This window comes from Vanessa tameamea, chromosome 6, assembly GCF_037043105.1.
Source record: "Vanessa tameamea isolate UH-Manoa-2023 chromosome 6, ilVanTame1 primary haplotype, whole genome shotgun sequence".
NCBI classification, from domain to species: domain Eukaryota; kingdom Metazoa; phylum Arthropoda; class Insecta; order Lepidoptera; family Nymphalidae; genus Vanessa; species Vanessa tameamea.
In genome coordinates, this window is record NC_087314.1 from 9,194,596 (window position 1) to 9,208,126 (window position 13,531).

The window sequence follows — 13,531 nt, forward strand, 5'->3', positions numbered from 1 at the left end:
ATAAACAATAAAATGTAACGTTAAGTGAAATAGGCAAGAAATACAAAACGAAAATGCACTTAATACTATAATAGAAAGTTTGACATATGTCTTAAAATAATAATTAATCATTTGTAATTAATTAAATTCATACGTACTATGTATGAACAAGAAGATTTTATTTCTTTGTTCTTGTATATATTAATAATAAAACACTCTTTCACTCAAAAATCATAGGACAAAATGAAGTTAGTAAATTTATACAGATAAAGCTTATATTAACGGAAAGACTAAAATAACAATATTTATAGAACTAAAAATATCAGTTTCTTTTAGAATACTTAATAGTTATTTAGGAAAAGCTAGCCTAATTATGACTGGAAATCGATTCTTACTTTACGTACTAGAAGTAAATACTATTCATTTATACAAATACTTAAGATGTTTAATTGTCCTCTATGCCTTTTATTGCAATGGTCAACTCACTGTGCAACAAGCAAAACAATGCAAAGTGTTTATGAGTGTCGGTGAAATATGTAGCTGATGGAACTCAACTAGATGGATAGGTCCGCACTAAGGCCTATCACCATTGAAAAATATGCATCTTTGATTTTTTATATTAACAAATATTTGCAAATGCTCGGGAATAAACTCTAGGATTACTCGTCTAGAACAATTATTTGTCATTTGTAATACTGTTCTTTTTTATTATATATTTTTTTATGTGCTTGAAGGTAATACACAAGTAATTCCACAGTACAACTTGTGTTTAATTTTGAAAAATAATTACACGACTCATGATCCAAAATGAGACGAAGCATCAGAGATTGTTTTACGATCGATTATTTTTTCCGCTTCATTTAGGCAATAATTATATTATTATGAGCCGAGATGACCCAGTGGTTAGAACGCGTGTATCTTAACCGATGGTTTCGGGTTCAAACCCAGGTAAGCACCACTGAATTTTCATGTGCTTAATTTGTGTTTATAATTCATCTCGTGCTCGGCGGTGAAGGAAAACATCGTGAGGAAACCTGCATGTGTCTAATTTCAACGAAATTCCGCCATATATGTGTATTCCACGAACCCGCATTGGAGCAGCGTGGTGGAATATGCTTCAAACCTTCTCCTCAAAGGGAGAGGATGCCATAGCCCAGCAGTGGGAAATGTAATGTATACTATATTTTATTATTTAGCACTTGTAAGTTCACGAAAACAATATAGTTTACATACCGTTATAAAGAAAATTTAATGGTAATCAAAACTTTTTGTCTTGCAGGCAGGATATATTATATACATATGTAATTGTATTTAACTAATATAACTTTGTATTTTAAAATTTGAAAAAGAGTAACTACCGAGTTTATTGCCGGTCCTTCTCGGTAGAATCTACGTTTCGAACATCGCTTGTAAAAGCCTACTTAAATAAAGTATATTTTGATTTTACTGTAAAAAAATTGGATTTACTGTGATAGGAACGTAAAAAAAATACCAATGTAATCCAAAAAAAAAAATCCATCATTTTATACGAAACTTGAAATCACTAACTTACGAAAAAGACTTTTTTTAATAAATTAATTTCAATAATTGCCTTACTCAGAGTTATTAAATTAATAAATAAAACAAAAAATATTGCACATTGTACATTTATGAGATTTTGCAACAAATACACTTGATTTTTTATGTATCGAGTTTTATTATTAGGATAAGCTTTAGCAGAGGTTCTGTTTGACATTCGTGCATTCATTTTGTTCATACATGGAATGTTTTAAACATAGGTGTTTGTTTAAAGAAATACACACAACTGTGCAGCTTAGTTGCGATTTAAAATTTACGATGGTAAGTGAATTCACAGAAATAAAACTAAATTATCATTAAACTAAATTACTTCTAACTAAAATTTAGTTGGTTTATTTGGTCAAAAGTTGTTTTCACCGAAATAGTGTTCTGACAGTAACATTATTTTATAATGGAATCTTACATATTTAAATTTCAACCCACTTCTTTACTTTCGAATAATTTGTATTTTTACTCGCGATTATTTAATAATAAGGTGACATTGCAATAATTTTATGTTTTAACTTATTTGTGCCGGCGGCCTCGTCCGTGTAATATTGTTTTTTTTTTTTATAGAATATAGGTTTGTTCTTGACCGCAATTTTGACTGTTATGTAAAGATGTGGTCTCCCAACCCATTAAATGCCAATTCACTCCAACTTTAAAGGCGTTTCAATCGTAAGTACCCAGAACGTATACGTGCGCATTATCAAGATAAGGATTTTAGCTCTATATAAGCTCTTGGACATACTTTCCGAAAAAACTGTTATACACAGATAAAGAAGCAACTGTGCAAGATTTTTAGTAATATATCTTAATAGTTAAATTATTATATTCGTATATATCTGCTACTATTTATAAGTGTTTTTAAAATTACATTAGTTTTTTAATTGAATATCTTTAAAGACACTAAATCTCCTAATAACTTATGAGTGTTATTTCTCAATGTAAAAAAAATAAATAAAACAGTGTTATAGTTATGAAGATATAGATTTATTCGTATAAAATGTATAAATATGTATTTATAACATCGCTTTTGCATAAAGAGTTTTATGAGGTTTAAATGAAAAATATTTTTTCGATATATAAAATTAACATTTATTAAATAATTTATGTACAAATATAATTTATAATTTGTTACTAATTTGTATAAATTAAATTAGTAGTGGCCGTCGTAGGCGACCTGGGGGTGAATAGATGGGGCAGAGTTGTGGACTACAGCGTTGAATCTGAAAAAAGAAATACAATTATTATTATATACGATTTGTTGAGTCTATATATAGATATATATCATATTTTAAGATATTATTCCAATTAATAATATTAAAAATATTTACCCATTGTGGTCGTCAGCGGTGTATTCGACCTTGCGGACGGAGCCATCGGGCTGCACCAGGGAGTAGTACCCGTGCACGGCGTCACCGTCGCGGCTCTCGTGCTGGGACTTGTGGTCACCGGTGTGGGGGTCGGCTACTGAGTACGCGAAGTCGTATTTGGGGTGAGCCTGGATAAAAGATAGAGCAAAAGGTTATTGAAGGACTTGTCTCTAGACCAAACGACTTTGTTACAAATAATACTAATGAATCTGTTTCGTGTCACTAGAATTGTACTTACGTATTCATCGTGACCGTCGTAATGGCCAGCATAGGCAGCTGGGGCGGCGTAGTGTGCGAGGGGAGCTGCCTGTACTAGGGGTACGGCGTAGTGAGCGGGAGCGGCGATATGTCCAAGAGAGAGACCCTCGTCATGACGAACAATGCTTTGGGATGAAACGGCATGGCCGTGTCCTGGATAGTAACCAGCGCTGGCCGCTGCGAGCATGGCTCCGAAAGCTACGATCTGAAAATGCACGATCAATTATAAACCTAGCTAAACTATTACTTGCTATATTTTGTATACTCATAATATCTACTTAAAAGTAACCGTTCTAGGACTAAAACGGAATGGTATATATTGTCGGTGAAGTTTCAAATTACTTGTGGTCACTCAATATGATTTTCACACGATTAAGTTATTAATTATAGTAAAATATTTTGTTACACACAAATTGTAGGTATTAGTTACACTCACTTTGCTGAACATTTTGATATTGTTCGGTTCAGTTCTGGTCAGTGATTGATATCAATCGGTTCTGGCCGTGAGTTTTTATATACCAGTGACTAAAATAAGTGGGGTAGCAGCCGAGCAAGCAGAGCGATAATAATGACAATAGCTAAGGTCACTTCAAGAACCCCATTATTTTATCAATATCAATTTACGTCATGGTATATGAATTTATCGGTTACAAGCACGCACGCTGAGGTGCGTAAAAAGCTGTCAAAGTCAGATTTAAAGTATTATGTAAAGCGCGGGTTTTTTTTTTGTTTGTTTTTGTTATATCAGAAAAGAGTATCGTCGATTATAGTGGGTTAACTGCATTTCGTGTAATAGTTTTATTTTCATTTAAATAGTTGGATCTTTTTTTTTCTGATTGAAATTAGGTCGCCTGACCCATTGAAACCCATTCTGCATTTTGTTGTATTTTTCATAATTTTCATAATTAATAAATTAGGTGACGGTTTTTTTGTTGTAAATTTAGGTGTACCGAAACGAAAGACAACTTCACTATTATACAAAAAACGTGTACTAGAAGAAGCCTCGCAAGCAGTTCCGGAGTTTTTAGTATGAAGTGTAACTATGTACTATTAATGTGACAAGTGTGAATTACATGTTCTTGTATTACATATAAATACATACATACATTTAAAATGGTTCTTATGAATTAAAATTCATTTGTATAGATCTTAAAGATATCATTTCAGTTTTTAATTCTAGGAAAATTCTGTTTATGATTTTTGCTGAAACATTGCAGGTACGTAATAAAAAGGGACAAGAGAAGAACGTATAGCTTATCATTTCTAATTTACCGTCTCGCCATTGAATCCCCTACTGAACTATATCGTGGTTATGGTAGCCGTTGGTTGTATACACATAAATCTGGTGAAACTGGTTAGAAGCGGTTTCAGCTGGGTAGAATGGATATCGGATATATATGGTAATTATAGGGCAAAAGCGTTGTTAAAACTATGAGCCTAAAAGTACATTAATTTATTTGAGGGTCATAATTTAATTTAAATAAAATATATTTAACAAAGACAGCATTTACAACACGCGTAAAAAGACAAAACATAGGATCTTTGTTAGATTTCTGAGCATATTTATTAGATAAAGACTTTTAAAATTGGTAGACTTTTATTAATCCTTATTATCTTAATAATCAAATATTGAATTTCCAATTTGATAAAAAAATGTAAAAATGTACAAATATTTTGACATAAGTTGAATAAATTTATTTTGTAAATCAATATACGAAATATATTTGCTAGTTAGTCGAGGATAAGTATTTAAGGAATTAAAACTCGATTCAGTAATAAAAATTGTACGCAATTAATTATTGAATAAAAGTAGGTAATTGTTTCAAATAATGACGAAACGTAAAACTCACATTCCAGCTTACTAACGTTTGTTCTTCATTATAAAGGCCACAATCTCTCATTTTAATAAGCAATATTGCGAGAACTTGATGTAGAGTATGTTGACACTTGCCGTTTATGCGTAAGGTTAGTGAAATAAACAACATAATAAATAATTGTGTAAAATGTAATGTAGGCTACGGAGACTTCATTAGCTAAAAAAAAAAGTTTAATTTATTTATTATACTATAAATTTCCTTGAGATTAAATAAAAAGTCAATACCTGAGGCAAGGTATTCATAGATTTCTATAATAAGACATAAAGTAATTTATTTGTCTATTTGGTATTTAAATATAATGTAAAAATATTTATATTAAATGTTAGGCTTATTACAGAATACAAAAAAAAACACAGATGATAAAATAGGAGTTGATATTCGTTGATTTTCATACGAGATATTTGAATAATTAATTGTTCTACTGGACTTTGTATCTCATTACAGTAAGAGAATAAGTTTTGATATTCTTTGCTGGTTTTTGTCGATAGAATCCACATTCTAAACCAACTTTAAATTAAATTTTATCATCTAAAATACTGTTTTAAAAGAGTTTAAAATGGGCTTCATACTTCAAAAAAATGTTTTTTTTTTTTGTTTAAATAAAAATATTTTTTCTTTTTTATCTAGCGTTTGTCATCTTTATAGAAATATATTGAATTAGAAGAGTTTATTTAAAACCGTAATTAAGTAAAAAACTAAAATATAACCGAAAAAATCAAATTTTCATCATATGCAAATAATTTTATTTAAATAATTTTAGAATCAAATCACATAGCACATTTCAAAATAATCTTCAAATGTGATTGTCTAATTTAAATAAAAAATTAGAACGTAATATATAAAATATACGTAAAATACCGTTTTTATTTTACTAGTCAGTATTAAATAGCGTGAATTACATAAAATTGTAGAGTTTTGGCAGTACTTGCTATTCATAGCCTAATAAAGTTTACAAGCGCATATTCATGATATAAAATTATATTTATATAATATTACATTGGTTCCTTTTTGGGTCTTTCCAAAATAAACACTTTTTACACAACGCTAGAATAGGACACGTAATAGGCTCGATTCAATTGAATGTTTATTGAATAAGATGACATTGAAAGACGCCGAAGAATTTTTATTGTATGTTTAGATTTCAACGAGTGATTTAAACTAGGTAGTGTAAATCGCTCGTTGAAATCACAGACAACAAAAAAATTGAAATTTATATGAATATTTTTAAGACTTATGTTTCAAATTTTTGTTGCTTGTATCAATTTATTTATTTGTACATTTTGTTCTACAAAAATATCATTAAAAATCAGCTATTATTTATCAATTTTCATGTCCCAACAAATTATGTATCAGTGAAGCCGTAACGAATCTCATAGCTTATGATTAAGTATCATAATTCTAAAATATCAATGTACTGTATGTATTTTGCATAATGCCATTTATAGATTTAAAACTAAATTAAAAATTCATTTCGAGACAAGGCATATTGTTCGATAAATAATTGTATGTAAGATAAAAAGGCGTGGCCTCAATAATCGTTAAACTTTATGTCAGACTAGCTGAACCCGCGACATCGTGCGCGTTTGAATTTAACAAAAAAGTTATTGTTTAGTTCGTAGATTTTAGTGTAACTTAATAATTCTGTATTAGGCAGCTTTTATGATATTAGGTCGTCGGTGGGAGGAACCCGACGTGACCCGAGGGCTGCACGCGGTACTGGACATTGTAGCGTGACATTATTATTTTTTATAATTATATTCTAAAATAAAAGTCATCCATGCCACATGCCAGTGAAAGTCCCGTCAAAATCGGTCCAGCCGTTCCAGAGATTAGCCGAAACAAACAGACAGACAGACAAAAATTATAAAAAATGTTATTTTGGTATGCATTTGGTAAAAAGCGGTTATTTTAATATTACAAACAGACACTCCAATTTTATTATATGTATAGATAATGTATAAAGAAAAGTGAGAATATTATATGAATAAATAATATATTCATTATAAGTGTTGTCCTTTCGTGTTATTTTGATGAAATTCGACAAATATTTTTCGTGCATGTTTTATATCCTTCCTATTCTAATGAATTATAAAAATAGTTTTAGGAAATGCAATAAGAAATAGTTTTCACGTATTCGGATGTATTGATCGGAGTATAAAATAAGGATTATTAAGTACCTTGTCGGTCTAGTGACAAAATTACGCTTCAATTGAGCGTGTAAGAATACTCTTGAAATAATATTTTTAAAAGCCCGGTTTCGCACGGGTGCAATACTGATACTTAATATACTACATAATATATTTATATACAACGTTTACTTTTTCGTCCTTAGACACTATAAACCGCTATGTCCCCGCATTGTAAACCTGTAATATCTTCGAAAATATTCATTTATTTTACACACAGTAAGGGGTCTTATTGATTATAGATCAATAAATATATTAATAAATGTAAAATGTATTTAAGGTACTTAATAGGATGAGGATGAATGCTGTATTAATTAAAATAAACCATTCTTTCTCGTAAAAAGTAGAGGATTAATAATGATTATTGTGGGTTACCCCTAAGAGATAGATGTCTCTTAGGGGTATATACATTTATACATTGTGCATGTCTTATACATATAAAGCTTCCTCTTGAATCAATCTATATATTAAAAAAACCGTTGCATAGTTTTAAAGATCTAAACATACACAGGGACAGACAGATAAGTGACTTTGTTTTATACTGTGTAGTAATTTCAATCGTCCCAACAGAAATACTGCTTTACTGCAAACTGATCTCAAAATTTCAATTCCTAGTGGTTCATAGTTCTCAAGGATTTCATAATATAGTTTTTATTAAGATGTTTAATTATCATTTTTATTGTATATTTTTATACACAATTAAATTATACATTTCATTTAATTGTGATATTGTTAAAGAATGTGTTCATAATTTTAGTGTATTATGCAAAATATTTTTTTCTGTTACGTATTTTTGACTTCGTTACGAATATACAGAATGTTTTTATCTTTAAATAAATTAGGAACTTCGGACATCTTTTTTATAAAATATTGTTAAATACTCATTATGAGTATTATTTATATTTAAATGACAGAAAATTTACTTAAAAAAAAGTAATTTAATTGTACTCAGGGGGTAAAAATACTAAACTCATTTTGTAATTAATCATCCACACTTTATTTACACGCATTCATATTTACAAAAATATAAATAATATAAGAAATGTTATTCAAATAAAGTTACCATTTTAAGGCACGTCGACTGTAATTTATATTAAAATTTAGAAAAGTTAGTGATGGTGGTAGGCGTGAGCGGGTTCGACATGTACGGAGGGAGCAGAGTTGTGCACCACGGCGTTGAAACTGGAAATAAAATATAAAAGAAGTTAAGATATTATTCATATTATTAAATAAAAAAAGTATTACGTGAACTGAGATATAAAATTATGCAACATGTGTATATCCACCATTGGAGACTTCTGCCCAGCAATGGGACATCTACAAGTGGTTATTTTAATTTTACATATATCTTATGACACATAATTTGGTACACATACCCATTGTGAGCATCAGCGGTGTATTCGACCTTGCGGACGGAGCCATCGGGCTGCACCAGGGAGTAGTATCCGTGCACGGCGTCACCGTCGCGGCTCTCGTGCTGGGACTTGTGGTCGCCGGTGTGGGGGTCGGCTACTGAGTACGCGAAGTCGTATTTGGGGTGAGCCTGAAAAATGAAAAAACAAATTCGTTTTTAATGTTCTTCGTAAATATAGTCAAAATCTGATTAATGTTGTTGACATACATATTCATCATGTCCATCGTAATGGGCGGCAGGGGCAGCGTATGCGGCGTATGCGATAGGGGCGGCGTGAGCCAGGGGAGCGGCGTGAGCCAGAGGGGCGCCGTGACCCAGATGAGCGGCGTAGGCGATAGGGGCGGAGTAGTGACCTTCGTCGTGGCGAATGATGCTCTGTGAAGAGATGGCGGGAGCGTGTCCGTGCAGAAGACCAGCATTAGCTGCAGCCAGCATGGCACCAAAAGCTAAGATCTGAAAAAGTTAACGTTTATACGTTTTTTAATAAAATTTCCTTTGAAAGTTATTTTATGAAACATAACTTTATGTACTTTTTGGTTTTGTTACTCACTTTGCTGAACATTTTGTGTGTTTGGTTGAACAATTGGCTATTCATTGATGTCAACGGTCCAGCGCAATGGTTTTATAGAACGCGGCCGGTGTGGCCGGCGCGGTGGGGTGGAGAAATGCACAAGCGCCTTGACTGTAACTCTGACATGAACCTCAAGGTCAATCCAACACTGATTTTGAATCATTCATCATAATGTCTGCACCAATAACAACTTTTACCTAGTTGTAGGTATTTTTATTGTTTTGCCGTGTTTTAATCTGAATATTTTTTATTAAGTTTTATTGGAATTAAACTATTTGTTTTGTTCCCTATAAGCAAAAGGACAGAGCATGTGCAATGTTCATATAACTTCAATTAAAAGTTATTACTATAATATGAATTTTAATTTGTATAAAACAGTACCGAATGAGTTTCTTATCAGTAGTATACATATAAATTTGTATATTGTAATTAAATTAGTATATTCTACTGATATGTATATAGACTAAACAACAGTAGTTGTGCTAGATACTGGTTAAGTTCTGTCGGTAAACATATACCTATTCTTTATATTTTTGTATTTTAGTTTGAAAGCTATGCCGGTTTACTTACTGGCACAAGGAATATAGAATCATAGATAATTGAAATTGACAACTATGGGTCACTATTTAACATTCGATTGTCAATTTGTCTGATTTCAAATCTTAAAGAAATAAGAGGAATGTTAGAAAGTGACATTGATATCACTCGATTAGTGTATCTTATGGCGTAATGCTGCAGTTATGGAAACTATATTTATTTATTTATTTTACACACAAGTTTTGTTTACATTTTTTAATATCAGCCCTGAATTCCAAACTAGGTTTCGCTGTGTTTTGGAAGTCAGTTCCTTCCCAGATGTTAGGTTACATAATTGTTTCTTATTACAAAATTAAATGAAAAAAAATAATTGTAAAAATAATAATAATAATCAAATATTATTATTTTTACTATTAAATCAATATTGATACATCAAATAAGCTTTTAGAGGTATTAACAATATTGCAAGTTTAGAACTAGTGTAGCTTTTAACTTAAATATAATCTTATAAAATGACTGGACGTGTTGATAATATAACACAAATTTACAAAGCGATATCCCTGTGTAATTAATTATGCTAATTAGTGCTAATACATCATACAGCAACTGCCAATTTATTTATTGTAAGCGTATTAAATATAAATTTACTCAATTTCATAATATCTGAAAGTATTGACCTAATTTGAAAATTATAACGACAATATTTATTGACGAAAATTATCAAGTTCATTACGTTCTTTTCTTTACTAAATATTAATTATGTTTTGACAATGAGTCGCACCAACAAAATCGATCTCAGAAATTCTGCAATGTATTAAAACATAAGCATTTGCATATTTTATATAATTTTGTACCAGAATATCACTCTGTTCTTATTAGGGCTTAAATAGGTTATTAAACTTAAAAAAATAGTAAGTATAATGTTTTTTAAAGCGTCATCACAGTTTGTTATTGTTCTTACTTATATTTATCTATTTCTAAAAGGGCCCAGCAGACTTTGTACCTCCTAAAACGACGCACATATGCGTAACTCCACATAAAGTGAGGATGTATGTGGGATTCGTCGGTGCCTATACTCAGTCTCTTAGGGAGACATCATAGGATTGCTTGAGCATGCTAGCGGTTGGCAGGCCTTTGCAGGCTCCCAAGCTTAAAGGATTCCCTGAGTACGTGGAGCTCCCTTAATCCCGGCTACGCCATTAAGGTCGCACTCCCACTCCACAACCTGCATTTGTGACATGAAACTTTCGCAAAAAGAGACCATTTTTAACCAGAACCCCTCGTTGTTGAGCATGTCGTTAAACACGCTCGGCAGCGAGAGATTTCTGGCGACTTTTATCACCAGGGAATGCCTCGAGGGCCCTCTGTCGGCTTACACTATCAGGGTGTGACGCTCTGTGTCCAAAGACGCACCACTCTCGTGGCAGGAGGGTATTACTTCCCGGCTTGCTATCCAGTGTAGTTACCTACAAAAGCACCTGCAACAACCTAAATGTGAGTGTTCCGTGATGCCATTCCACCCAGCGACTGTGGGGGAGGAATCGGCTCCACTGTTCAGGCCTGTTGATGTGGACCAGAGATCATACGAATCAGAACTCTTTGTGCTACAGTCCTGATTCGCCCCAGCGTCGCCGATAGACTTTGGTCGGCCCAAACAATATATTCTTTCGGTTTTTTGTTCTTACTGTAGAATACTAATTCCATTTTTAGAATTAAAAGTAACCTTAGTTACTCCTTAAAATTTTAGGTATCTCTCAGTAAAAATCTCGTCGAAAGCGGTTCAGCCGTTTCGCATATTACCCAGAACGAACAGATAGACGGATCGAGAATGACAAAATATTAAAATATTGTCTTTTTGTGTCATGTCTGTTGATTGTATTTTGATATTACAAATATACACTTAAATTAGAAGACAAGATAATATGATTTGTTATTTGTCTGTTGATTATATTTTGATATTGCAAATACACACTTAAATTAGAAGGCAGGAATATATGATTTATTATTTTGATACAATTGAAATCAAATGATAAATGCTTAAAATTGTCTTTTAAAAAATATTTTATCCTATTTTATATTGCATTAAGGGGGTTCAAAAATTGAAATCAGTATTTTAATCATCCATACTTTATTTACACGCATTCATATTTACAAAAATATAAATTATTATAAAAATATTTATTGATCCTTCTAAGGCACGTCGACTGTAATTTGTATTATTAAAACTTAAAAAAGTTAGTAATGATGGTAAGCGTGAGCGGGTTCGACATGTACGGAGGGAGCAGAGTTGTGCACTACGGCGTTGAAACTGGAAATAAAATAACAATTACAGTTAGAGTACTATTCATATGTAATTAATAAAAAAGGTTAACCTACTAAAGCGCCTAGCATAGGTGAGCCGAGTTGACTCACTGGCTAGAATATTTGTAACTTAACCGAAGAGTGCGGTTACCAACCTAAGTAACAATGAGTTTTCACGTGCTCGGCAACGAAGTAAAAAAATTATCGTGTCTAATGAAATGTTACCAAAGTATTGGCAAGTGTAGCAGCCAAATGTGTATCAATCATGGGATCGATAGTATATTCTCCTCAAGAGGAAAATATGCCTTTGCCGAGCAGTTGGACATTAACAAGTTCATACTTCACTTTAGATTCATCGTATGACACATAACTTGGTATACATACCCATTTTTGGTATACATAGCAGAAGAGTTCACGTGCTTAATTTGTACATATTTGTAACTCATACGAAAAATATACATCGTGACGAATGAAATTATGACTGCCAAATTTGTGTCGACCATTGAAGTAGCCAAATAGGTATCGACTATAGGATCGAAACCTTCTCCTCAAGAAGATGAAGGTGCCCAGCGGTTGAACATTAAAAAGTTGTTACTTTAACTTTAGATACATCATATGACACATAATTTGGTATACATACCCATTGTGAGCATCAGCGGTGTATTCGACCTTGCGGACGGAGCCATCGGGCTGCACCAGGGAGTAGTATCCGTGCACGGCGTCACCGTCGCGGCTCTCGTGCTGGGACTTGTGGTCACCGGTGTGGGGGTCGGCTACTGAGTACGCGAAGTCGTATTTGGGGTGAGCCTGGATAAATGAAAAAAACAAATTCGTTTTTAATGTTCTTCGTAAATATAGTCAAAATTTGATTAATGTTTTTGACATACATATTCATCATGTCCATCGTAATGGGCGGCAGGGGCAGCGTATGCAGCGTATGCGATGGGGGCGGCGTGAGCCAGGGGAGCGGCGTGAGCCAGAGGGGCGCCGTGACCCAGATGAGCGGCGTAGGCGATAGGTGCGGAGTAATGACCCTCGTCGTGGCGAATGATGCTCTGTGAAGAGATGGCGGGAGCGTGTCCGTGCAGAAGACCAGCATTAGCTGCAGCCAGCATAGCACCAAAAGCTAAGATCTGAAAAGTAAATATTTAAGTATGTAACAATTTTACACGTTATTTAAAAAAAATATATATATAATGTTTAATATTTAATTTATAGAACATATCATTTTAATGGAAGCAACACTGATTTATGAGAGTTTTTTTTATGTTATTTTATAAAACAACCGTATCTACTTTTCGGTTTCGTTACTTACTTTGCTGAACATTTTGTGTGTTTGGTTGAACAATTGGCTATTCATTGATGTCAACGGTCCAGCGCGATGGTTTTATAGAACGCGGCCGGTGTGGCCGGCGCGGTGGGGTGGAGAAATGCACAAGCGCCTTGACTGTAACTCTGACATGAACCTCAAGGTC

The 13,531-nt window shown here is 32.7% G+C and overlaps 1 protein-coding gene and 1 long non-coding RNA gene across 2 annotated transcripts in view; one reads left to right on the forward strand and one right to left on the reverse strand.

Moving 5' to 3' along the window:
- LOC135193335 (uncharacterized) overlaps positions 1-13,531 on the forward strand; it is a 375,120-nt gene that overhangs the window by 23,428 nt on the left and 338,161 nt on the right. The window lies entirely within an intron of this gene.
- On the reverse strand, positions 2,610-13,439 carry LOC113393288 (uncharacterized). The gene is made up of 13 exons (XM_064215136.1): positions 13,372-13,439; positions 12,944-13,189; positions 12,697-12,863; positions 12,009-12,063; positions 11,234-11,394; positions 9,198-9,234; positions 8,855-9,100; positions 8,610-8,776; positions 8,350-8,415; positions 3,607-3,640; positions 3,094-3,375; positions 2,874-3,040; positions 2,610-2,765 (listed from the first exon to the last, which is right to left on the reverse strand). The coding sequence occupies exons 1-13, from the start codon at positions 13,414-13,416 to the stop codon at positions 2,696-2,698; spliced, it is 1,743 nt and encodes a 580-aa protein (XP_064071206.1). The 5' UTR covers positions 13,417-13,439; the 3' UTR covers positions 2,610-2,695.